A 26,409-nucleotide genomic window follows, 5' to 3' on the forward strand; every position below is an offset into this window, starting at 1 on the left:
AGAAGAGTCATTTTATAGTGATTTTACCATCTCTTATTTTAAGAAATAAGCCAAACATGACACCAAACTACATGTGCGTTTGGGATTCAATGACATGAAATAAACATGTATTTAAGTATGTGTTCATAGCACCATGAGAAGCACTGCATTTTGAATACCCTACCTCTGCTGCCCTTGCTCTTTCAACAGCCTTTTTGATTGATTCTTCTTTCTGCGCAAGCAGTTCCTCCAGCTTCATCTTCTCAGCTGCTGATTGGTTGCTGTGAATACAAATTATTAAGATTACTTCTCCGTTTTAAAAACGGTTTCAAATTTTATATAAATCCAATGAAAGAGATCACTCGGAGTACATGACGCAAGACCTGGAAAATGGACCAGTTATGGCATGAAAGCTCCTGGAGACTTGCCTTAATTCAAGGAACTTATTAAAGTGCTTCTCATATTCCTGCTTCTTTTCTTCAATGTTTCTCAAGGATCTAAAGAAGAAAACATTAGGCAATTGACATACTTTTACTACCAAAAACATGTATATAAATAAAATAAATATTATGGTTATTTTTCTATTAGCACCATGAAGCTGCTGTACAAGTATATCTCATCTGGTTTCAAAATCAAACTGGAGCTGCTGCTGGTGGTTCCATGCTTTTGTCTGACTGCAGTTATCTTGCGCAGAATATACATCATTACTACAGTGCATGTTTGTCTGTCACAACCCACCTCTCACTTTGTTTAATTTGGAAAGCAATAGGAGCCAAATGTCTACCCAACCCTGACCGTTTCACAAAGTTCCCATAACGGATTGATTTGGATAGAGGACAGGACTGACTTGATATTCTATGGTTTTCCATCAATCCTTACATGTGGTCTAGTTTACCTGAGTCACCTGCAAGAACCTCTTAGGTTTGTGAAACACGGGCAGTGAAGAACACAAATCTTAATTTCAGAATATGTTGCCATGCTTTGTGTGGCTGCCGGTAACAATACATCTACTAACTAAATAACTGAGAAAGTGGCAATGTCGGTTTTTAATACAATATTAGTTTGACGTCAGTATTTATTAGTTTGCCAGTGGGTGTAACAAGAACAAAGGCAACTCTTCAAATTAGCAGCTTTTCTAAAAGAGATGAACAGTTTATGGTACTTACGTCTCACTGGTTTCATTTAGAGATTTGATTTTATTCTTGAGCGTTTTAAATGATTCCTGGTGTTCTCGCTTTTCCTGTTGGGCCTTCTTCATATCACTTTCTAGTTTCTGCCGAATCAAGTTCAGTTCTGTTTTTGTTATCTGTGTGGGGAAGAAATGAAACTGTACTAAATTTTACATTGATACCACTTTCATACGGCATACTTCTGTATGAAGAATTATGCAACCAAGAAACAAACAAAAAAGCTCCTGCAAGCTCAGTTATAAAACCTCCAATTTTTTTTTTTAAAACACAAGAAAGTGTACAAAAGCGTACCTCTATTTTCTGATTTATTTCCTTCACTTCTCTCTCAAGTGCATTAATCTCTTTGTCGTCGCGCTGTTCGTATTTCTCTTCGACTTCTTTCAGTTGCTCTCGCAGGACTCTGAGCTCCTTTTCATTTCGAATAATGTCCCCCTGAGGAATGAAAATACTCCTTTAATAAGACAACCGGGACCCCCCAATGGAAAGAACAAGAACGCTACTGCAGTGAAAATAAATGTTTGATCATACAAAAATGAATAAATGAACTCTGTATAAACAGGGAACGTTTCCAGTGTTTTCTGGGGACCCCAATGACCCGTTTGATCAGTGCATCTCTGATCAATACAACACATTCACTTACTTGCTGAGTTTCAAAAGGGTTAAAAGGATCGGTATTGACTTCCTGTTCTGTAGTTTCATGATAAACCTACAAAATCAAAAGCAGGAAGTTTAATTGAGAGAAAGATAAATTGGGGTAAATGTACAGAACAGAATTCAGCAAATAAATTAAAGTGGAATTTGCAAGTCTTCACCTGTACACCTATAGCCTTCATAAAAACAGGTTTAGAATCTTTTTTTTTCTTCTTCTTCTTAGAATTCTCAGATTCAGGACCAACTTTGTCATATATGCATGATCCCATAAATGGCTCTGAAGTTGTATCCTTAGCAGTTCCAAAGTAAAATGGTGTATATTGAGCACTAGTTTTCAAGCTGTCTGTCCTTTCAGGATCATACACTCTATTGGAAGTACCAATACTACTTTTACCAGAATTATCAATAACTATATTAGAATTATGAGACATTGTACACTCCAGAGCATCAGATAATTCTGAATGTGTTACTGAAGCGAATGCAGTTTCTAATGGAGAGAAGTGTATTACTCCAAATGGGTCAGTTTCAGGCAAAGCCATTTTCAAAGCAGAAAAAGAATCAGTTGATGAAAATCCATAATCCGAGGGTAGCGGAGTCTGTGTCAGCAACATGTTATTTGGGGTATAAGATAAGAAGTCATTGTGGTTTATAGAGAAGGGTTTAAATTCCTGAGCAGAAGGATTTAGTTGAGCTTTCTGTTGGTTATAGTGCTCCCAGTCATTGCCAGGCACACTGTCTGAGAGTTTATTCCCGCTGTTAATATAGTCACTTGCTGCCCAGGGTGCGTCCACCGCTTGCTCTTTAAGAGAAACAGCATGTTTCATCAGTCCAATCAGATCGTTTATCATGACGAATCTCAACGATTCCAGCAGAAAAGATTTCAGTCCTCCAGCATTCGCTACCATTTCCTTTGTTTCTCCAGGGAAGTTTTCAAATTCTCCCACCAGCAACTGGTTATCAATTTCCATTGGGCCGTGCTCTTCCAGAATTTGAGAAAAATAGCTGTTATGCAAAAAAGGGAAAAAAGGAAATTAGGTTTACTCTGGAATATTTAACAAGCCAGTTTGGAGAGAGAGAGAGAGAGAGAGAGAGAGAGAGAGAGAGAGAGAGAGAGAGAGAGAGAGAGAGAGAGAGAGAGAGAGAGAGAGAGAGAGAGAGAGAGAGAGAGAGAGAGAGAGAGAGAGAGAGAGAGAGAGAGAGAGAGAGAGAGAGAGAGAGAGGAGATCAAAAAAGATATATTTAGTTAAATATTTCAGCCCCTTGTTGATTCATCAGATTATAGTACATTTTGGAATATAATGCATCATCACCTTAATACTATTGTTCGACAAGACAGTAAAAAGGAAAAATAAAAAAAGGAGGAGATGGTAGTTCAGTACATTAGATAGAAGACTTTAAAATGTCGTTTGACTTACTCATACAAACTCTCTCGTGATGGATCTGGGTTATTGTCCAAAATTCTTCTGTAATGGCTGCTGCGAGGAGCTTGGTTATATTGAACTTCAAATTCTGTTACCTGATCACGAAGATGCTCAGGAACCATAAAACGATCTTGAGAGCAGAGAAACCTCCTGCCATCAAAACGACAATCAAAAAAGGTTTCTTCAATTTATGTTTTCATATTTTATGTTTAGACAAAACTTATTTACACTGTCTCATAGGTTGCTTACAGTCCCCAACACTTTAGACAGATTGTCTTCTGTGCTTTTAAAATGGGTGCCATTATTTTCACAAACAATTAAATTCCACAGAAGTTTGTAATTCAAAAGCTTATAGGAGCGGTTTGTATACTACAAATGTCAAGTCAGCATAGTGAAAACTGTAGGTAACACCCAAAAGCATCTGAAATGACCGATAAAATGGACAGCTTCACAAATTTCAGAAAAGTTTTTCCCCAAGATACATGCAGTCTGGGTCGGGACCATGAGATTTTTCTGTAACCCTTAGCGGTCCATTTATTCAGCACGTCTCAGACGCGTCAGGTCCAATTTATTTTCAAACGCGCAGTTTATTTTAGGACGTGCTGTTTAAAAGTATTTTTCACAGTAAAACAGGTTTAAAAGGCACTGTATATCAACAGGACACTCAGTACTGCATTTCCAGGCCCGCCCCACCCCTTGTTCACTATTTTTCACATACCTCTTCATAGTAGTGCATACCGATAAATCATCTCCTGATCACTCGCTTTATCACTAAACTCCTCAATAATGCGATCCAAGTCATTTTATTACTATAACATCTAAAAAAAAAAAAGCTCTGCAAATGTCTGTGATATTCTTTGAGCGCTGGATGCAGAAGCAGCTATCTTGTTTGTTTATGTCAGTGTTATCTATGTAGTGCCGGGGCTATCTGTATTCATGAGATACGCCCCCTTTTATTCTTTTTTTTTTTGGCTTCTCTCGGCTCCCATCAGTCTCACTCGGCCATTGAATAGTTTTCTCGGCTTTTTTCCAGAGAAAACACGCCTAGAGACCTGTTTTTTTCGTCTTTTCGATGATGTCGCATAGGGTCCGACATTGGACCGGAAAGGGTTAATACATGCAGAAGAGCAGAGACCCCACAATATAAACCTATGGGGGTCTACCTTATACTTACAGAGTGTCTTCTTCAGTGAAAATATCATCCTCATCTTCCTCTCTGTGCGTCCCACCAACCGTTCCAGACAGAATATAAACAGACTGGAGGAAGAAGAAATAAATAAATACATAAAAAACATGGTAAATGATGCAAACTAAAAATCACACAGAAATGTGTTTTGAAGAGTCTGACAACTTACCTTTGATTCTTTCAGCTTCTTTTTTCGATTCCTGTTTTTACCCTGAATACCTTTATTCTGAACAGACAAAATAAATTATTTTTAGATGAAGGAATAGTTGTCAAAAAATCTAAATCAATAGGGGGGGGCGGACTTGTGCCGATTGTGTCCGTCCATCTGTCTTCTACATGGTGAACATGGTAGCTGCCTTCATTTTGCACGACTTGTCACCAAACTTTTGTAATGCACTCCTAGCCTCAGACATTTTTTAATTCTGATACATTTTGGCAATAATCTGAGACTTGATTGTACACAAATATTTGTAACCTTTCAGGTATGAGGACCGTGTTTGTGCCTGCACTGCTTTTGTGACCGATTGAAAATTTGCCCTAGTTTTTCTTGCAACCTACTCGCCTATCAGGAGGAATTAACTACAACCAATTCCATCAGAGGCTCTTTTTTAAGCAACTAAACCACAGAGACGTGGCCCAGGCTGGCTAGATTACGCAACAGCCAATGCACTGAGATTCAAACCAGCTTGCTGTCCTTCATAGCTAGGCTTGCTACTATTTGATTTCAATTTTTATGCCATTGAGAAACATCTCATTTAGCAAAACCCCTTTAGCATATTCAACATGCAACAAAACCATGGTTACCAACATTCTAACTGAAATAACGTTTAGTCACAGCAGAGCTTTACCTCAAAGAAAGATCTAAAAAAAAAAATGTAGAAAACGCAGCATATAAAAGTGCATTACACAGACCTTTATAGCACTAATTTACGAGTAAAAATAAAAGCTGGACTCGCTGGAAGGCAAGGCAGACAGGCCCGCTTCATCCTGCAGGGGAGACTTCAGTCGATCAGGGTATTGTGCACAATACTCATTAAGGGTTTTCCTCTTGCACCCCATTTTCAAATCAAACTAGTAACTGTCACCGTATACCTACACCTTAAGCTGTTAATTTCAAAGTAGGCGCTCTGAACGACAGACGCTGTAGCTGGCAAATGAAAGTGCACAGTCGGTACAGGTCTTGATGATTGACAGTCATTTAAACAAATGAGCATTCTAGCGCTGCTTCAGGTCAACGAGGTCTGTTATAACAGAATGAAATGACCGACAGTGAAACTACAGTAGTTTACTAAGGGACCACTGGCCATTCAGAGCTGAACAGAGACAGGACAGACAGCAAGTATAAAACTACAGATTTCTAAATTATTATTTTTGGTAAGAAAATAAAAAAAGAAGAGTGGTTTTACCGACATTTGTCCTATGTAAAATGTATTTCAGTCAAACTCATTTTTAGGAAATTCGACGTTTAACAAACTAAATCGATTAAAATCGAAAAGTAGCAAGCCTAATTACAGCTCAACCTGCTCTCTGTATGGAAGTGCATTTACTGCTTTTTTTCCCTTTTTCTTTGGGCGAGCCACTGGGGAGCCTTAAATACACAAATGTGGTAGAGTCCATACTTACAGATATATCTTCGTTATCTTGCTTTTTTAACACAGTACAGGAGGCATCTGTAAAATAAAACGGATAAAACAAACAAATAAACTTCAAGTGGACAAATAACTACCAAATGTCCTAAATGTTAAATGTTAAAAGGTTCTTCAAACCTCAGAATCACAATATCCATCTCCAGCTGAGAGAACTTTCATTAGTTCGAGTTATGCACAGAAAAATAGTGTGCGTCAACCGACATACAATACAATTCCATACGTCAACTGTTCAAACACTCACCCATTACTTCAAAATATTCATTGAGAATGTGTTTGAGGGAGGGGAACATTTCCACGTTGTTTTCAAGGGACCAAATAAAGAGACGCATTTCCTGTTGAGGGGCCTGCTTTATATAATCCACAAGAGCACAGGTGCCAGAGTTCAAAAACACCGGCTTAGTTCCAAATTTTTCTGTCAAAAATTCCATAAAGGGATAGAAATCCAAAAGTGGACTGAGGTCATGCTCTTCTAGATTGTCCGAGTACCGGGTAATGAATGCCTCTGCTGCTTTCAAACCTGTCAAAGGGAAAATGGAAAGTATTAACACCTTTTTTTTTCTTTTCTTACTGGCATTTAAAAGTGGAAAAAAAAAACACACACAGAAACTGAATTCAGAATGCAACACACAACACAGGGATCTATGAGTGTCTGGTGCGGAGCTTCTAAAAATGCTGTAAAGTCACCCATCACAAAACAGATTAAAAAAAGTCTGTATTTACCTGCATTATTAAGCCTTTGTGTCCAGTCTTGCAGCTTCGGGCTGATGTCTTCACATTTGCTTAGTGCTTCAATGAACACTCTTGTTAATACCCTGTTCTTTCTCTGCCCCAGTAAATCCACAAGGTCTCTCATATCTACAGGCTGCTCTGCATTATTTATGGAGAATGTGTTTTTCTCCTTGTCCCCTGCAGTCCAAGGCTCCAGATACTTCTTCATGTTAGAGATGTCCTGTACCCCCTCTTTCAAAAGTTCTTTGTTCTCAATAATCTGCTGCAGGATGCGATCCCCGTAGATCATCCAGGTCTGCTGAACAGCTGCAAAGTTCAAGAGCAGTTCAATCTTTGTACACAAGGAGTGTTAACAGGCACTTCGTTCGTTCAGTCAGAATTATTAAATACCCTCTGCAGTGGACTGTGGAAAATGATAACTTATAATTAATAGAACTTAACTGGGAGAGTCATTTTATAAAACAGCTATATACAAAATGTGAAACTAGTAACTCAGTTTAGACTTATCATCCAGAAACCAGAAAAAGTTATACGATACAATATGGCAGCCAAATTAGGTCACAGTCAAAAGTGAAGGGCACTGTGTCAATTTACCTAAGGGGTTCCACAACACTGCAAAATACAAAGTCCGGGTGTGCGTCAGAGTTGAAGCAGCAGCGTTTACAAAAACAAGTGAGAGAGGCCTAACCTTTATCAAGAGAATCTGCCTTAGAACAGTCACTTCCTGTCTTTGATTCATGGCTTAGTTTCAGTGTAATGGCTTCCATCGCCTCTTTTCTTCGTTGCTTTCGTCTTAATTTGCGATCTTCTTTAGATTTCAGTTTCTTAATGCTGGAGGAAAGAAAGTTCAGTTGCATACAACGTCAAAATTGTAACAATTTGTTACAAACTGGGCTGGCCTGAAGGTGTGTTCAATCACTATAGTGAGCATGATTAGCTTATTAGGCATATCTTGTGCACGCTACATTTAAAACTATGTTTCAATTTAATAAACAGTTGGAACAATGTAATCTCTGACCAGATTCTTAAGAGTACTTAATATATTTGTGTACATATACACATGTAGTGGAATGGACCTTCGTGGTGAATTTTTATGTGTGCCAAACAATTGTCATTAAATGTATTAAAGTTTATTCTAGTATCTCTTTCAGTATTAGAACTATTGAATGTTTCATAGTTATAGATGATCAACATACCTTGTACATTTCTGTTTGACAGTCAGCTTTGGTGTTGCATTGACTTTCTGAATATTAGTTTCTAACTGGAAAAATAGAACAGGAGTAGAAACCATGAATGAACAATTCACAAAAGCAGTGAATTTGAAATAAACATAAGCAGAGGCTCTTCGTTATTACTACTATGTACAACTGCATAAGCATAACCAAGTATTAAAAAGCAAAAACATTTTCTCTGGATATGCCTTACCTCACATTTGAGTAATCCTGTTGAACCATAGATTATAATTTTTGAAATTTTACCACTACAGTCAGGAGTAAAACATGCTTCCCGCAGAAAATCCTGTAGAAGAAAAATAAATAAATCATGAAAAATACAAATAATGAACAGAGACTCAGTAGTAAATGAGAGAGAGATCGAGAGAGAGAGGTGTCAATTAAAAGTATGCAATATGTACAGTTCATCTTACGTGTTTATTGTATACCAGTTGCATTTTACAAAGATTAATGCTTTCTTCCTTACGATCATAATTAGTGCCTCGGAATTGCTCTTACCTTATCATTTTTATCATTGAATACTGCTGCTTTTATCTTTTTCCAACAGCTGATGTGATACTCTACACAACACCTCTGGCAACACTGCACTCGAATAAACCCCTGCAAAATGAATGAAACCACTTCAGTTTGTTGCAATACAAATCCTACTGCAGATGAAAAAACAGGACAAATTTCTCATACAATTACCTCACCAAATATGAAATTTTTAAGAACACACAAAATATGTTTGTCCAAGCAGTATCTAGAAGTCTGTACTTTGCCTTTTTGCATTTCAAAGAATATGAAGTTATTAAATGAAAATCACGTGCAGTACACAATGCCTGCTACACACTGGTTTTCTGTTGGTGTAAAAGTTAATGGACACAAGAAACCAACCAAATAAATGGGATAAAACTTTAGGATAATTAAGAGAACAAACTTGGCCACTCAAATCTATCACCTTCGACCATTTAACAATGACCAAACAAACGATCAGCTGCTCAGATTTTTTATTTTCAGCTGGTGGGCTCTGGTCAAGAGGTATGAACTAAAACACGTCCAGTTCAGGGTGTCGCTTGTAATCCCAAATTCTCTCAAGGCCAAACAGGGCTTCTCACACACACACCTCTTTCAGGGTCAATTTAGAGCGGATTCACAGTTATGAGAAGTCTTGTTATCAATGAGGAGACAATCATTTAAAATTCTAGACTGTTCAAAGTTCATAAAGCGTGTTTGTTCAACATGAGCGAATAACTCAATACTGGGAATCTCTTCTTAGAAAGATGGTATTTATTAAGCATGAAACAAAATAAGTTTGAAAATCACACAAAACAGTTACACAATGTCACATTAAAAGCATTACAATAAGAACTAAGGTTTAAAACAACAATTTACCAAATAAATATTAGTACATACTGACACTACAAGGGGTCACACAATACCTGAATAGATATTTAAGAGTACTGTTACGTAGCCTGGAAAGCAGTCACTTCAACGTTCTGTTACCTGTGTTTCTCTGAGTGTCAGGGCCCCCGACCTTGATGGATAAATACTGAGAGCTAAGGGTGCAGTCTTGTAGTTTATTTGAATCTGAGTGAGCAGGTATCAGAGGAGCGGGTATCCAATCAGAAGTCAGGGCAAGGAGCTAAATGTTTACAGTCGGCCTTTATACTTTTCAAACAAAGAAATTATTTGAATTTCCTGCTGCATGCTCCGACTGGCTATTTTATGGCTGAATGGGCTCGAAACCTTGATTGATCGCTCACGCCCTTCCTCTGTCTGATTAGTTCATTATCATAATCTGGAAAGGGGAAACTTAAAACTTGCATAACCTTTGGTAAATAATTCTGATTTTATTCTGAATTCCTGTTTTTACCATAAGAAATTATATTTCTTTAGATACCAAATATGTCGGGTTGCGACTTTCATTAGACATTGCAAACAGTTTAATTCTCTTAGGGATTTATTACCTGGGTTATTCTATACTTGTTAGGCAATTTAAGAATAAAAACACTTGCATCGTGTACTCATAGTGGTATTAAATCAATATGATGTGATATTTGTCTTAAATCTCCAAATCTTTAAGCTATTTAAAGTGGTCATTTTTCTCTCTTTCAGACTCTTATGTTAAACCACCTTTCTCTCACTTGACTGGGTAATTAAATCGCGTAGACAGGTTTGATTAGCCTTTTGTTTCCTGAGTGCCTGATGCATTCAAGGTGTTAGCTTGATCGTTATCGCTAGGCAAAGCTACACAAATTAGATTAAAGTTCATTCAATGTAGATTCCTGTTAATATACAATATCCACGACATTGACAATATATTTGTGATGACAATGTCTATATAACCTATAATAGAATGTCATACACCACCGCGCAACAGTAAGGAATCAATGAAGGATGAAAAGCATGTTGCAAAAGTGAGTTTTGCTTGCATAACCCTGCGTTTACTCTTACAAAAGGCAGGGGACAGCTCATCTGGAGACTCATTCAACTCTCCTTATCGGATCTGAAGGCATTCAGATTCTCAAGTGTTCTTTTTTTTGGCTGTATCGGCCAGTAAGCTAAAGGCTTCCTTGAAAAGAACAATGTTTTCAGTTGTATTTCTTAAAGATAGTTGGGTGTTAATAGGTTTCATTTACTTCCATCCCTGTTTCTTCACAATGCAACTGGATTAGATGCAATTACTCAAATTTTGCTAATTTTCTGCTGTTGTGCCTTGTCTATATCGCAGCCAAGACACACATTTTAAATTATCTCCCAGCTTGAAATGCAGCAGTCTGGCAAGTGGTCAATTTATGCAACGTCTAATTTCTTCAGTGATCAATGCATATACTTACTAGAAATACAAAAGGCATTTTTAGTAGTCCAGTAGGTTTAGTAACTGGGGATTAAGTTTACCTTAAAATCGAGATCCGTGAAGAAGATCTGGATTTTGGAATTCACTTGGCATTGCTGATAGCGGCAAACTGCGTCCGGTTTTGGAGGGAACGTGCACAGTTCAATGCACACCTCCACGAGGCGCTGCAGAGAGAAAAGGAGACACCAGTTGCTACAATGCAACAAGAATAGCAACTCTTATGTTTCTTATTTCCAGTAAGCTGCAGAGTTTTTACAACAATCAATCCAGGGAATTTCTCTCCCCCTCATCCTCCACCCCGCTTTCTTTTTCACATTGTGCCAGCAACAACAGCTTGATATGCCATAGGTACACCTTCCACTGAATCCAGTTAGGTGTGAATTGGCACAAAAACATTAAGGTCTCTTCAAAGCTTCGGGTTTTCTCTGAAAGTGTTAGAGTGGTGTTTTGCATACTGCTGCTTCAGGATTTAAAAAGGACAGGTAACTGAATATAAAAGAAACCAATTGATTTTAGAAAAGTTCTTTGGAAGAAATTGACTGCTTCTGCTGCTGGGTGTGTCATTAAAGCCTTGAGCAAGGACTTTGCTTTGTGTGCGTTTTAAATCTGCCTGCGATCTGAAAACATCCTTACCTTTAAATGTTCAATCCGATCATCCATAATATGCTTTGCTGGGGGGCAAGTCAATATGGCAGGTGTAGTTTGCAAATTTGCCAGGGCAAGAGATTTTTTGAACTGATCCAGAGCTTCTGAAAACCTGATAAAAAAAAAAAAAAAGGAAGACCGTAATAAGGGTTCATCGTGTACCAAGGGGTCGTGTTACTTTCTTTACATGATGTATTGTAAGAGAAGTATGGATTGTTTATCGTGATACAACACCAAAAGAACAGCTCACTGTAGATCTCCAAGTGGTTCTTGAATGAAGAGTAAGTGTTTTATGGCTGGTATGGATACATACTCTCCCTGTCTCATTAAAGTAGTCTTTCAACAAAAACGTCCATCATTTAATAGCCACTATGATCTTATTATGCATCATACAAGCAGCCAGTCACGACAAATCGATGTACCGTGATACATATGGTATCGCGACCTGAATATCGTGAATATAGTGTATTGTTACACTGCTAATTATTAATGACAATACAGGATACAATATACACCCCAAATCACAGAAGACGTTTGAACAAGGACATGAATAAAAAGATCACTGGACATTTACAGACTGTACCTCAATTCAGTATGGCAGATTTGTTGTACTGGACATGCTTGGGATAGAGATAAATTGTTCAAGAAATGAAATCATGAAATACACCAACCTGTTTTCTTTCAAGTACACCTTCCCTAATCCATAGTAAGCCAGACTCTGAAGGAGACCGTCTTTAGGAAAATTGTTTTTTACTTTGTTAAAATGATTTTTAGCTGCTGCCAAATCCTGAAATTAAAAAAGAAAAGTATGTGTATATATATATTATTATTATTATTTATTTCTTAGCAGATGCCCTTATCCAGGTCGACTTACAATTGTTACAAGATATCACATTCTTTTTATATACAATTACATTATTTTTTTACACATTATTTTTACGTACAATTACCCATTTATACAGTTGTTGTTTTTTTTTTTTTTTTTTTAATGGAGCAATCTAGGTAAAAGTACCTTGCTCAAGGGTACAGCAGCAGTGTCGTGTCGTGTAGGTCCAAAGAGACCCTGAATAAAATTCTGGGTGGATTTGATGAACCTGTATCCCACATGGGATAAACCACAGCTGGATTTCATTACAGCATTAGTAAACCCCCCCTGGATTGCATTAAGCACCTATGCCAGAGAAGTCCAGCTGTGGCTTATCCTGGCTGGGTTGATCCCTAAATCAACCAACTTACAGGTTTGAATTAGTGTGTTGAAGTTATGGATACATTTTAAACACGAGTATTGCGTATATACAGTATAATGGTGTGAATGAGTACAGCGGCAGTGTATACCACCTAATTCACTGTTCATGCAGTTCACAAATAGTTACATGTTTTGTCTCTTTGCTCTCTGCTTAATTTATGTAAATCAAAATACTATCCCTCTGCTGTATAGTAGTGTAGCATAGGTTCTGCGTGTATTACAACACGTACTAAGTGCAGTACTCTCGTTTAGGCAAGGTTCTTAGTATTAAATGGAAGAAGTTCACAATCCTTCTTTACAATAATTTCTGTAAAGATAAATTTAACTTACTATATCAAATGGAGTAATGGATGGTTCAGCAAAATACTGAATATGGCAAAGTCTTACCTCGGGTTGTCCAACTTCCCACAAGGCACTGGCATAATCCATAGTATAGAGATTGAGTTTCTAAAAAAAAAAAAATAGATATACTTTACATTAATACAGTGCAGATTTCAGTAAATGCAGTAGGTGGCATTTGAGATTGAATGCAGATGATGCGTAAAAAAAAAAACTAAGCTATTGTTAACTAGTCGATCATAAAAACTAGGTATTGAAATAATGACAAACATGTTATTTGCTTACAACAAAAACTTGAGAAAAAAAAGCTAGATGTGATGGCTTAACTTTATGATCGTGGAAGTTTATTTCCCTCAGCCATTTACTTCTTATTTCAACTACATCTCAAAACACTTATTTTTAAAATTAGGAAACTTGAGGAAGAAGTTTAATCATACAGTAATAAACACACTACAAACTCGTCTTCTAAAGAGAGAACAGATCTGCATAGAAACCTTACAGTTATGACTAGTTTGTGATTGAACTGACCTTTGAGTCCTCAAAAAAAATCCATTGTTTAAGAATTTTAAAATAACCATCATTGCATAGTTTGACTGAATACGGTAAACTTAAACACTTTAAAATTGGAATAAAGCCAAAAAGCAGCCCAATGCCCATAGTTTCCAAAACGCTTAAATCCGAAAGACAAAACCACGCCGAGCACTCTATCGAGCTCTGCAACGCAACAAACACCAAATATTTTGCATGTATGTTTTTCACACACCAGTATCTGTTTAATTTTTGATAAAACACTTAAAACGAAACAATTGGAGGCGCATAACATGCATACATACATGTTAGTTTGCGCCGTCCTTTAGTTGGTTTATCTCGGTTTAATTCGTTGCAGGCTTCGTTTATTTTCCGGTCCGGCTGCGCTTCAGCACAATGTTGTAAACTCAGGGCGTCTGCTCGAATTCCAGGACTCCACGCACTTGCCAAATATGGTAACTACCGGTTTTTGTAACAAGATCGCTGATAGGATGTTGCGCGACCAAAAAATTATACAGGGTTTCTGATTGGAAGCCATACAAAAAAAAGCAGGGACTTGGATTAAATATTTTTGAAAAATTTAAAGTCCGTTTGCAATCTACAATATACTGTGTGACCCACGCAATAACAACTTTTTTTTTCTCCCTAACCACGTCTTATGTCATATACGTTTTGTCAAACTAATTCATTGTCACGTTGAGAAGAAATGGTCCCTTTTAACGCGAGGGGCGGGTCACACTAGATAAGAATGCCTCGTCCCCCCAGCCTCCCAGACAAGTCTGGACATAAATCTTTTTCCTGCATTATCTCCATCAGTTACTGCTTTTTTTTTTTTTTTGGTAATGGAAATCAATTACAACTAGATGAATATACAGGAACTCTGAATGTGCATAACTATTTAGTGCAACTTTATGGACTGGCAAACATAGTTTGATATTTTGAGTTAACTTTTAGTACTCTAGGTGTTGCCAACCTTCTAGTGGGACATGAGGTTAGTGTTTTTGTTTGTTTGTTTTTTCCCATATCAACTGCAACTCTGTAATACCCTTTGTTTATTACATTACAAGTTTTGCAACATTTCTCTCTTAAATAATTAAAATAAAAACCTTCAAACTAGTGATTTGGTGTCAAATGCAGCAATATGCAAACACAATTTAAAAACATTGGTTTATGACAACAGGTTCAATAACAGCTTCAAAAGAGAGAGATTAATAGAATATATCAACCATTAAAATCAATGGCAAGGTTAACAATAATCTTTGACTACCAAATGTTACTTTGTAGCTGGTTTCACATACCAGGATTAGCATTAATCCTGTACTACCTTAGCATACATAATGCAGCCCAAGGCTAGTGTTAAACCAGGGTCTGTGAAACTAGCTGTAGGTAAAGTAGTGCAAGGTTAGCGTTGATCAGGGTCTGTGAAACCAGCCGTTAAGTTTAAAGCACAATCCTACCTTTAGCGAGGTCAAATCTAGTAAATCAAGTGCTTTTACAAAAGCTTGTTCAGCTTTGCGAAAGTTACGCTCTTCCAGGGCTTTGTCCGAGTCAAGAATGAGAGAATTCACATCTCCGAGACCCGAGCCTGCTGAAGTCTGCAGGAGGAAAAACACACATAAAACATTTCTGTGACATCACCCTTTGAACTTTTGATTGTCGTTGATTATAGAATCTACAGTTAGTGTTTCAAATCCATAGAAAACTGTGGAATCATTAACGAAACCACAGTGAGTTAAAATATTATTATTATTTGTTTATTTAGCAGACGCCTTTATCCAAGGCGACTTACAGAGACTAGGGTGTGTGAACTATGCATCAGCTGCAGAGTCACTTACAACAACGTCTCACCCAAAAGACAGAGCACAAGGAGGTTAAGTGACTTGCTCAGGGTCACACAATGAGTCAGTGGCTGAGGTGGGATTTGAACCGGGGACCTCCTGGTTAGAAGCCCTTTTCTTTAACCACTTTAACAGAAATGTGAATACCATTTTATTTGGTAACAATAATTCCAACAATTAGTATTTCACATTTCAAACATAACACTTAAACATTTCATATTGTTTGCTAAACATAGGGCAATACAGTTATGTATTAACAATGTTTTTTTTTTCATAATTGCAAACTCTGACTTTTTTTTTTTTAAATTTTATTTACAGTAGAACGTTGAACACAGTTCTGGGTTCCTAACACATCTTTGGTGGATAAAGTACGCTCCACAACAAAGGATGGGTTTAAACAGGACGCTACCTGCATGTTTATTTTTCTGTGTGTCCCTTTTCCAGTGAAAAGGAAGCTTTTTTTTAACAAACAAAACAAAAATAAACTGTAGCGCACGTTTTGCAGTGCTAAACTTAACAGGATCTGTTCCTTTAGCCAGACGCTAATCCAGTTTACTAGTGTTGAATGCACAAATCACAGATTCAATATACTTTTTTTTTTCTTTTTACGTACACCGCATTCATGTCTATGAAGGGGCTATGCAATTAACATGAATCTACTGTAATATGACTTAACATGAGTTTAAAGTTGGATTTCAGCATCTCTTAATAAATTCAGTGTTTATTGAACATTTCACCAGCCTAACTGTTTGGGTTTACAATTTGAAAAACAGGCACTTGTGCCCTCATACAAAATCATTTTTTTCCCCCTCGAGGTAATTGGGGCAGTTCTAAAGGTTTTCTTGGTGGGGGTCTGGCAACACTGATTGACAGTCAGTCAGTGGTTCTGGGATAGCAATGGCATTCTGGAAGATGTCATTTTTCATTCCTATACTGTAGTATAATATAATATAAAACAAGTAACTGACCTCCAATGGATCACTTCTCCTGATGCCCTTAATTGGTTCCATGAAATCCCAACATGTTAACATTTAACCCTTTATGGTAAAAGGGACATACATGTCCAACAAATCAGAACGTTGATAGTTTTCTTATTTTTGCAATGGGGTGCATGAAGCAGGGCTTAAAGTGTACTAACAGGTTGGATCTGATCATATAAAGTCTGTTTCTTCATGATGGATTTTAAGAAGAAACCGTTTCAACAACCGCTCAATTCCCTGTGTACCTTAAGGGGTTAACCACGTATTACAATCCCATTTGTAACGTTTAGGAAATTAAAAAGAACCTAACACTATTTATAATGAGCATCTGATGCAGGGCTCACACTAGGAGCAGTTTTGTCTGATATACTTGTTGAGTTTTAAAAAGAGGGTTATTATTTTCACCTTTTCCACAGGTTTCTGGGTTCTGTTTTTTGCCTTCTTTTTTTCTGGTGTCTTCTGTCCCATGTTTTGACTTTGTATTCCAGGCATGTCCCTAGATGTTCAAAATACAAAAAAAGAACCTGAAACTTAGGTCTGTTCTGAGTCAAAACAGCAGTGCTGCATACCTCTATCAATTCAGATCTGCCACAATCACGGCTGTGACTACATGCCTTCTGGAACAATCCAGAGCTGCTCATTAGTGTCATACAACATACCACAGTCCCTCCCACACAGATTAAAGCACATAACATAAACACAATGACTGTCTGGGACCTTGGAAGAAGTGTTTTAATCCTGTAGTGTCCCACAATTCTCTTTTACACAAATATGTAGTCAAGATTGTTTGCTTTGACTGACAAAAGAAAACCAGAAATAAAATAAAAAAAAGTAGGTGAATTCCCCTCTCAACGGTGCTACGTTATTCAGATTACATTTTACAAATCCTCCCCCCCATACACCTATGCATTCCTGTAACCTGAGTTGTACTCTTGGCTGTTGATAAAAAATAGTTTAGTCCCAGTAACTTAAATTAACTTTTTTAGATTTCCAACGAAACAGCACATAAGGAGTAGAAAAAGAGATTTTTTACAGATCAATTAGAATAGGCACAGTACCAAACATACAAAGCTACTTCACTGCTGTAGCACTACTACTGTACAGAAAACCCAACGTAAAATACACAAAATGTGACGATCATCAAGTACAAAATCAGCCTTTTTCAAAACAAACACAAAATTAAACTCAAGAACCAAAAGATTAGTAGCATTCATTATCTTAACAGCTTTGTATTTACAATACTGGAACTAGGTTAACAAAAGGTAAAAGTGCAAGTCTGTTTACTTTATCATTAAACATAAACACTGAGTTTTATTATACATGTACATACGTTACTGGATTTTCCTTTTTTATTGCTTTTGTTCAGTTTTCAGTTCAGTTTTTTGCTCTTCACCGCACGCCAACAAACTTATGAGCTCTGAATAAAAACTTGCCTTTTTTCTTTCATTTTCTGTACATCAGGTGATCGTAACAAAATCTCCTATTGGATGTTGAGCTACCAACTGATTAAAGCAAGGGTTCTGACTGGATGTAAAGCAGGAAATTGTGCAAGAGCAAACAATGAAACTTAAATAGAGCATAGTGTGACTATGCAAATTCCTTTCCAACTGCCATTACAAGAGATAGCCTAGCAGACTTTCTAAATCTTAGTCTTGTTGGAGTGCAGCGTACAGCGATGGTCTTAACTGCACTTCTTCACAATAATCTATGCATATTGTTAGCAGCATGTAACCCTTTTCCAATATGAAAATTCATAACACCAATCAATTAAATGGATTTAGCAGCAGGAAAAAACACAGTTCCACTAGTAACCAGCCATTTAAAACTAGGTACACTTCTGCAACTACTTGCCTGTTCTCTCTTGCTTTCCATGCTCTTTAAGCCTGATATCTGCTATTAGCTGCTGTGCTGTGTTGCTGCTACGATTTCATGTGTTATGTTACTATCATGTATTATGCACTTTCCACTGTATTTAATGTATTATGCTTTTTTTTACTGTATATATCATGTATTATGTACTTCTCTGTATTTAAAGTATTATGGATTTTCTTGTTGTTACTGCATCTTGTAAAGCGCTTTGTGATGGTGGTCCACTATGAAAGGCGCTATTTAAAATAAAGATTGATTGATTAATTATAATAACCAATCTTTAAGCGCAGTAATAATACAGAAACCAAAACAGAAATTTCAAAAGGTAAGTGAATTCCCCTCCCAACTGTGCTATTGTTATTCATGTAACATTTTAAAAGAAACTCCTGTGCCTTCCTTGGGAGGTACTGTTGGCTGTATAACAAATAGGTTACCCCCGTTTCAAACTCAATTCAAGCTCAAAATATCTACTACGTCCCCATTAAGTACATGAGTAGAGCAGCGTCTGAAACAATTAAGTACGCCTTGACGCTCTTGACGCTAGCGCCCTTCCTCTGCTGCTCTGGTGTTCCTTGGTTTCAAACAGCGCTCCAGCAGTGAACTGTACTTAATGCTAATGTATGCAAATGATATGCTAAAGAGTATCGTGTGTCCCACAATGCTACACTGATCACCTGTTACCACCAGAATCAATGATGGCAGCGCCCACATACGAGCAACCAGTTCTGAGTCTTACACTTGCAATTATGTATCTCATGAGACATTTCTTGTCACCACCATCATGCTGAGAATAGCCTTCATCTTTCTTCTTTTCTTTCTCACTTTGAAGAATCTTCCAAATAACGATTAGCCATCTGCATACCTGCCAACTTTTGAGAATTATTTAATTAACACCCACCTTATTGTCTCCTTGACAAACTTGGAGCAGCCCTCTGCAATGCTGTCTTCTGTTTTACCTAAAAAATATATTTAATTAAATAAAAAATAAAAAAACACTGCGATGGAGGTTTTCAGATTGATAGTACATTACAGTATCTAATCTTCTGAAATCTCCACCTTAAAAAGGGGAAGCTACAAATACAAACTGGGTCGAAAGCTGAAGAGAATGCAAATACTTAGGAGCTGGTAAATCAGCACTTCATTACCATCATGTTACGTAAGCACTACATGCAAAACAGAGGGTGTTGCTTAGATAATCAAATACAGTGCTGCCTTTAAGGCTGTAGTCAGGAGCAATAGGTAAGAAACCGTGCAATTTGTGTTCTGCCTTATAACGAGAATACAAGTACTTGGCAAATGGTAACCATGACCATTTTGGCTTAATTTGTTCTGTGGTATTAAATTATAATAAGGGAGAAAAATTCCAAGCTTGCTACCCAGTTATCCCCTCCCCCCCCCCGGCAATTATTTTTTCTCGTTTTCTCCCCAATTTGGAAAGCCCAATTATTTTCTTATTTCAATCCAGCTCATCGCTGCCACCCACACGCTGACTCGGGAGAGACGAAGACGGTCACACACGTCCTCCGAAATGTGTGCCACCCGCTTCTTTTCACTCTGCAGGCCCACCATATAGCCACCTCAGAGCTATAGCATCTGACGACCACGCAGCTCTGGGCAGCTTACAGGCAGGTCCGCAGGCGCCAAGCCAGTCTACAGGGGTCGCTGGTGCGCGGTGAGCCGAGGACACCCTGGCCGACTTAAGCCCTCCCCACCCCTAGGAACTCAAGGTCGGCAGTGGAATAGCCTGGACTCAAACTAGGCTCCTAGGCTAATTTGTATGACATTGTATTCCTTTTTTTTTTTTTTTTTTACAAGTGAGTGATAAGATTTTTTATAATTTTAAATCAATAATTTGGCTAGTAATTTAGAATTAATTTAATTGTTATAAAAACAATTATAAAAAGAAAAAAAACCCATAAATTATAAGTCAACAGAATCCTAATGGTAACTTTGATTAAAGACACAAAACCTAAAAAATATTTAAAGTATCTTTCTGAAACTGCTACCTTTAATAATTAGTATATGCTTTGTACAACAAGGAAAAAAAAAAAAAAAGTAATTACCTGCAATGTCCCCAGTTTCGTCTGTATCTTCATTTTCCTGTAAATTTGTATACAAAAGTTAAATACTGCAAAACAAGGTGGCAAGGTGCATCACATGGTAAGTCTTGAAGAGCCCAGGCAGAAACTGTCATCGTTTTAAGAAGATGCATTTACCTTCATAATACTGCCAAAACAATACTGCCAAAATACTCAATGGAACATGTGGTGATAAACAAACAAGGGGATTGCCCTGCAGCCTACAGGATGAAGGTCAGAAAGCTCTTGCAGCTGGAAATGATCTGAACAATGGATGACCCAAGGTTGCTAAAATACTGTGTCACGGATTTGTCCAGGTCCACAGACTGCTTTACCTTGAAATCTGGAAGGAGAGGTGTAACCTTTGCTCTGTTCACACAAAAACAGCTAGAGGGAAACAGAGTTATTACACCTTGGGACGGTGACCTAAATGCCTCATGGTTATGCTTGCATGTAATTTACTTTGTTTTTTATTCAATCTGTGAGAAAGGAGAATTCTTTAGGATCTGCAATAGCCAACACAGAGAACAAACATATGTTTAGCATTGCTATTAAAATGCTGTATAGCCAAAAAACCAGCCACCCACAGCCCTTTAATGAGACTGGGGCACTGACTTACCAGTCTTGAATGCTACATCTACAGAGAAATAAGTGTGTTAGTTGAATATTGGGACATTGATAAAGACTTCCTAATGTCCTTGTATTTATGTTTTCTAAAACTCAAATGCTCACTTTGGTCTCAGAAATGTTGTTGCTGTTCTCCGGTTTGTTGTCAGTTTCCTTTGTATCGTGCAGTGCTTCTGTTTCAACCCTGGCAGCTGCTTCCAGTCTTAAAAACAGAAAGAACACCACACACATGTAGAAAAGTACACTCAACAGGTGCCTCAGGTTTACAGCTAGAAAACCTGTGAGAAATCAGACTTCTCTTATAATGCAATTTATTTCCCACTCCGGATTTAACAGCCAAGAGTGCATTTACACTGTGGGGCCAGAAGCTTTAAACATAAAGAAGAAGAAGAAAAAAAAAAAAAAAAAAACTTACTTTTTACTGGAATCTCCTTTTAGCCCCTTCTTTTTAGTTTTTTCAGCAGCTAACGATAATAGAAAATAATGTCAAGTAGAGTTGCAACAATTAGTTTAATAATCAATTATTGACTGCCATGTATTAAAGTTCCCTCATTGGACTGTGCTGCCCTCATCTGCGCTACATCAAGCCCAGAGCTTATCTGTTGGACCACTTGCATCAAAACACCATCACTCACCTTGGAGTTTTTCAATTTCTGTTCTGAATCTCTCATTCTGTTGACATAGATCCCAGATCCCATCAGGGTTATCTCTGCACAGATCCTGTGCCTTTGCATTGGCTTCCAAAGCTCGCTGGTGCTCATCCAATAAGAATAATGCTTCACAGAAACGATAATGCCCCTGTAAAAACATAAAAAGCACTTTGCTTGTGATCATATTGAGTAACATCCCCTCAAAACAAACTAGGATGAAACGGGATGCCATCTTAGAGGGCAGCTTTTCAATAAATCAGATAGTAGTGTTTTAACAGCAGCATTTTAAAAAAATTGTAATTATAGTTTAAAATCAAAACTAACATAAAATGACCAGAACACTAACCTTGGGCCAGTTAGGTTTTAATATAGTGGCTCTTTTTCCATCACCGAGGGCTTTTCTGAAAAGGAGGAAGAATTAAAAAAATAAATAAAAACATCTCATACAATTTATAAAGTTAGTTCAAGTAAAAATGAACTAAACAAACATTCATAAAACTTATCTGTCGCTGAATTATAAGACAGGAGCTTTAACATCAACACAAACCCACCGTAGCTCAGACTGGAAATAGCAGAATAACAAAAAACAACCTTAAATATTTAAATCTACAACATGTTGCACATGCCAAGTTTGAAATATTATATTTACACTAACAATTATAAACCCACTTGTCCTACTGAAAAGGAATGGAAATCACTTATATTTTCATTTTATACCCTTATCTTATAAAATATTAATTGCTTTCCAACTTAACATAAATGCCACATGCAACAAAACAAATTGGAAACTCCACTTACTGGTTTTTGTCACAGCGAATGAAACAAATAGCTCTGTTGCCATAAAGGATATGATTCTCTGGGCTGGGGAGGGAGGAGAAAAAACAAATTTACAGAGAGGACACTAAAAAAACAAAAGCATCATCCCCATAACTGTGGTCCTCTCTGCATGCGGGATCAAGGTGTTGTTCCCATACCTCTTAACTACAGCACAGACAGTGATTTGTAATACTGATACATTCCAGCAGCAGGGGGATTATTCATTCAAAGTCTACTGCTGCTATTCAAAGCATTATTTCCATTTGATAAATATGCACTTAAATGTAATTTGATACATTTTTGAAAACGTAGTTCTTTAAATCTCAAGGGAAACACACATGACCACGAGGACTGTTTAAATAATAAATCGATATGCACTGAAAAGAACACACTACTTACTGGTATTTAATAGCTTTTGTGTACCACTTTATTGCAGAGTCATATTTTCTTTTCTGATATTGGTCATTTCCTTTCTTTTTCATTTCTTCGCTTTTCTAAAATGAAAATTTTAAAACAATTAAACCCTGCAATTGTGAAAAATCTTTGCATACTTGTAAAATTATGATTCCACTGCAGAAGCAAACTTGATCATTACAGCTGCAGTATCTATTCAAATAATAAAACTCTTTTTTAAATATTTATTACATACATTTATATTTTAATAAACCTAAATATACTACCAATAAAAAAAAAATTGCTGGAAATAGAGAAGAGCTAAATTGAAACTAAAATTGCAACTCATGATGATCAGCCATGTAGCATCACACATCAGCTGTTTTTTTGTTCAAAATTTCCACTGATCAGGTGTCATGAATTGGAGATTGTATTAGTAAGCTTTAACACTTGATTGCCAGTGTTCAGGAAACACAACATTTTGTAGTTCATATTTAGTTAACTGGGGCATGCCCCAGAAGTTTGTTTCTGACTCCCTTGGTAAGGTGCGACTGCAAAAGAGTCAGAATCCAGTGACTGGGGCGTATCGTCATCACGCCTCCTGTAAACTGTCATTTATAATACTGCAGTTACTCCAGTCAATTTGATACATTTTACAACTAACTGTTCACATAGATTTATTTTTAAGTTTTTCATTAATGTTTTCATTTGGCTCAATAACACTTAATTTATACAGTTTGATTTAAAGTATATGATAATCTTTTTTGTTCAAAATGCACCTCAAACCATGTTTATTATTAGGAATAGGTAAACAAATGTGGAAAAAACAGGAGGGAAAACTGCAATTTAAAACAACAATAACAATAATAATAATTTCGCTCACTCACACCTCCTCCTGGAATCCAAAAAACGACTTTATTATGTTCTTAATTATATATTTATTTTATTTAAGTATGTCTTAATGGACAGCTGGTATGTTAATTAAAATTAAAAAAAATGTTAAACCAACATCAGGTTAGTGTAAAGGGCAAGTTTTACAGGGAAAATCTTACCTTTACAACCCACTCATAAGCTGGACTTTCAAACTCTATAACCAAATTCACACCGTTGACCGTCAGCTCCATATAATGGACATCTGTTTATTAAATAAAGAAAATAGCAAGGAGAAGGCGGTCATATATATATATTTTTTTTTTCTTTACTGGGTAAAGATCGGATACAGTGTGGCAGCAATAAACTAAACAAAAACTCTACTGTTTAAGCCAAACAGCAGCCTTAAGACGACAGGGCTTGTGGTGACAGCAGATGTGAAACTAACAGAACTGGTCAAAGCCCGAAAAAGGACATGTGAATAAAATAAAATATATCAAAACATTCTCAAATGACCTATGTCAACATAAAGAGAGACACTGAACAAACAAACAAAAAACATCTGGAATGGAAAATGTTTACTTTAATTTGAATGGAACTGGCTATATTCCCATTTAGTGGATGCGGTAATGCTACTCCATGGAATAATGCCAAAGATTGAATCCTGGTGAAAAGCAATATTTAACCCCAAATTAAAATGTTACAATAAAATAGAGAAGGGGAGTTTGTGAACAAAAACAATGCATCCCTGGGAACACAAAGCACATGAAATGTCATCTCTCATCAAATAGTTTGTAAACAAAGTCAAATGGGTCTGTGACAAAATGACAACTGGCTGCCTGATGGAAATGGGGATGCTTAATAAAACATACATTCACAACACATAAATCTCAGGGTCTCCCTCTGCGTACGCTTTGATCCAAGTCTTGAGAGAATTCCAGAGATTCCGGGTTCCCCTGCTCTCTCCATCCAATCAATGGCTTCGTCAACACAATCAAAGTTCTAAATAGGGAGGAAAAAAATCTAATTTCATCTCCTGCATGAAGAGGGCTAAACTTGGCATAAAAACACTGCATGCTTTATGGTGCATCAAACAATGCCAACCAATGATTTAAAAAACGTTTTTGCATTATTACTGGACCCGCCCCCCACCCCACATTTTTTTGGATTTTTATGCTGAATCTTCTGGCCGTCAGGTTATCCACACATGGAATACAGCAATAAAAACTGCAGAATCCTGATACCTTTTCTGTAGGTCACTTGGTCTGATTGTAGCTAGACCATTGGAGTGTGTTTGAACTACAACTTAAAGTGTTGTCTTCCACATATCTGCATATTCCAAACGTATGTATAAAATACACACACACAAAAAAAAACTTAAAACAGAAGCTGACAGTGACAATATTGCAAGTCCAAGCTCTGTAGGTCTTGTTTCTTATTTCATGGTTATTCCTGGACTCTACCCAGACTCACCAAGCACTAGAACAGGACGGCATCAGAATATTTACTTACTTGGAGGAAATGATCCCCTATTCTTTTTAAGCGTTTGACTAATACTTCAGACACCTGCAGCAAAAGAAAGAAGATATTAATGTAATAGCATTGTTTTGTTAAATGATAATTATAGAAAAACAAATATCTATTTATTAGTATTTCAACTGCACAAGACAGAACACAAATGCACACTCACAAAAACCTTCCTGGTTGGTAGTGCACAACATATATATTACACACACATTTTTTTAAAAATTACTTACAACGCCTTTTGCCAAGGCCTGAAGGATTGTTTCCAGTACTTCAATTTTGTGTAGACTCTTCAAGTTCAATTCAGTCTTCAAACTGCATTTCCAAAACAAAATAAAAAAAACATTTTAAATACAGAGTTGCTACAGGAGGCCACAAAAAAAATAAAAAACACCCCCTAATCAATGTATAGTTAAAGGGTTTTGTGATCACGCTACCCCTTTTTGGGTCAGGACCCCCAATTTGACAAACGCTGTGTTAAGCCATTTGTGTATCTCTCAATCACAACTGATAAAAGCGTTAATAGTAAAAATGTATTTAAATTTAGTTGTTTTTTTTCTCTCTGTCAAACAACTAAATTCTTAAAAGGAGAGTGGAAAGGTTGAGGTAAAACACTGATAATCAGAAGCCCCAAGTATAATTCATAGACATTACAGTTATGAAGAGAATAAAATGAACCCAGTTCCCAATCAAATTACCTACTAAAGAAAAGACAGAAACACTCTTCTTTACCAATGGTTATTTTTGAATATTTTAAAATTTGTCCCAGCACAACCTGTATTTATATTTTATACTGCTTGTGCCAGGGATGGGAATAAGACTCCCACTTAATAGCAATTTGGAACTTGGTGTATGACATATCTCTTTTCTTACAGTTCTAAACTAAACATCTACTTCTTAACACAGCTAGATAAACTTACTTGGCATTTATGAACCCGGTTTCTATTGCCCATTGAGTTTTATAGGAATTCACACATGGTTTAAACAATATAGGCCAAAAGATGCAGATATTCATTACTTGGCACGTCTCTTTTTTCACAGTTGGCGAGATGAGGCTCCAATATTCACAAATACTATCTATTAAACAAACAAGAAAAAGGAAACATTTAATACACTAACCACTGAACTGC

The 26,409-nt window shown here is 36.9% G+C and overlaps 1 protein-coding gene across 1 annotated transcript in view; it reads right to left on the reverse strand.

Moving 5' to 3' along the window:
* Positions 1-26,409, reverse strand: part of LOC117406497 (E3 ubiquitin-protein ligase TTC3-like) — a 38,141-nt gene that overhangs the window by 6,455 nt on the left and 5,277 nt on the right. Inside the window, exons 5-39 of the mRNA XM_059028171.1 lie at positions 26,200-26,356; positions 25,513-25,594; positions 25,268-25,321; positions 24,628-24,757; positions 23,938-24,020; positions 22,892-22,986; positions 22,475-22,537; positions 22,023-22,077; positions 21,662-21,824; positions 21,442-21,490; positions 21,132-21,228; positions 20,385-20,421; positions 19,220-19,277; positions 16,858-16,948; positions 15,092-15,229; positions 13,155-13,214; positions 12,193-12,308; positions 11,510-11,633; positions 10,918-11,040; positions 8,536-8,637; positions 8,231-8,323; positions 8,002-8,066; positions 7,494-7,636; positions 6,797-7,111; positions 6,318-6,593; positions 6,051-6,097; positions 4,597-4,653; positions 4,416-4,498; positions 3,236-3,391; positions 1,982-2,822; positions 1,810-1,875; positions 1,461-1,601; positions 1,146-1,285; positions 408-476; positions 164-260 (exon numbers count right to left, since the gene is read on the reverse strand). Coding sequence (XP_058884154.1) covers positions 164-260; positions 408-476; positions 1,146-1,285; positions 1,461-1,601; positions 1,810-1,875; positions 1,982-2,822; positions 3,236-3,391; positions 4,416-4,498; positions 4,597-4,653; positions 6,051-6,097; positions 6,318-6,593; positions 6,797-7,111; positions 7,494-7,636; positions 8,002-8,066; positions 8,231-8,323; positions 8,536-8,637; positions 10,918-11,040; positions 11,510-11,633; positions 12,193-12,308; positions 13,155-13,214; positions 15,092-15,229; positions 16,858-16,948; positions 19,220-19,277; positions 20,385-20,421; positions 21,132-21,228; positions 21,442-21,490; positions 21,662-21,824; positions 22,023-22,077; positions 22,475-22,537; positions 22,892-22,986; positions 23,938-24,020; positions 24,628-24,757; positions 25,268-25,321; positions 25,513-25,594; positions 26,200-26,356 — 4,466 coding nt within the window. The remainder of the gene's footprint in view (positions 1-163; positions 261-407; positions 477-1,145; positions 1,286-1,460; positions 1,602-1,809; positions 1,876-1,981; positions 2,823-3,235; positions 3,392-4,415; positions 4,499-4,596; positions 4,654-6,050; positions 6,098-6,317; positions 6,594-6,796; positions 7,112-7,493; positions 7,637-8,001; positions 8,067-8,230; positions 8,324-8,535; positions 8,638-10,917; positions 11,041-11,509; positions 11,634-12,192; positions 12,309-13,154; positions 13,215-15,091; positions 15,230-16,857; positions 16,949-19,219; positions 19,278-20,384; positions 20,422-21,131; positions 21,229-21,441; positions 21,491-21,661; positions 21,825-22,022; positions 22,078-22,474; positions 22,538-22,891; positions 22,987-23,937; positions 24,021-24,627; positions 24,758-25,267; positions 25,322-25,512; positions 25,595-26,199; positions 26,357-26,409) is intronic.

The sequence above is a fragment of the Acipenser ruthenus genome, chromosome 8 (assembly GCF_902713425.1).
Source record: "Acipenser ruthenus chromosome 8, fAciRut3.2 maternal haplotype, whole genome shotgun sequence".
NCBI classification, from domain to species: Eukaryota; Metazoa; Chordata; class Actinopteri; order Acipenseriformes; family Acipenseridae; genus Acipenser; species Acipenser ruthenus.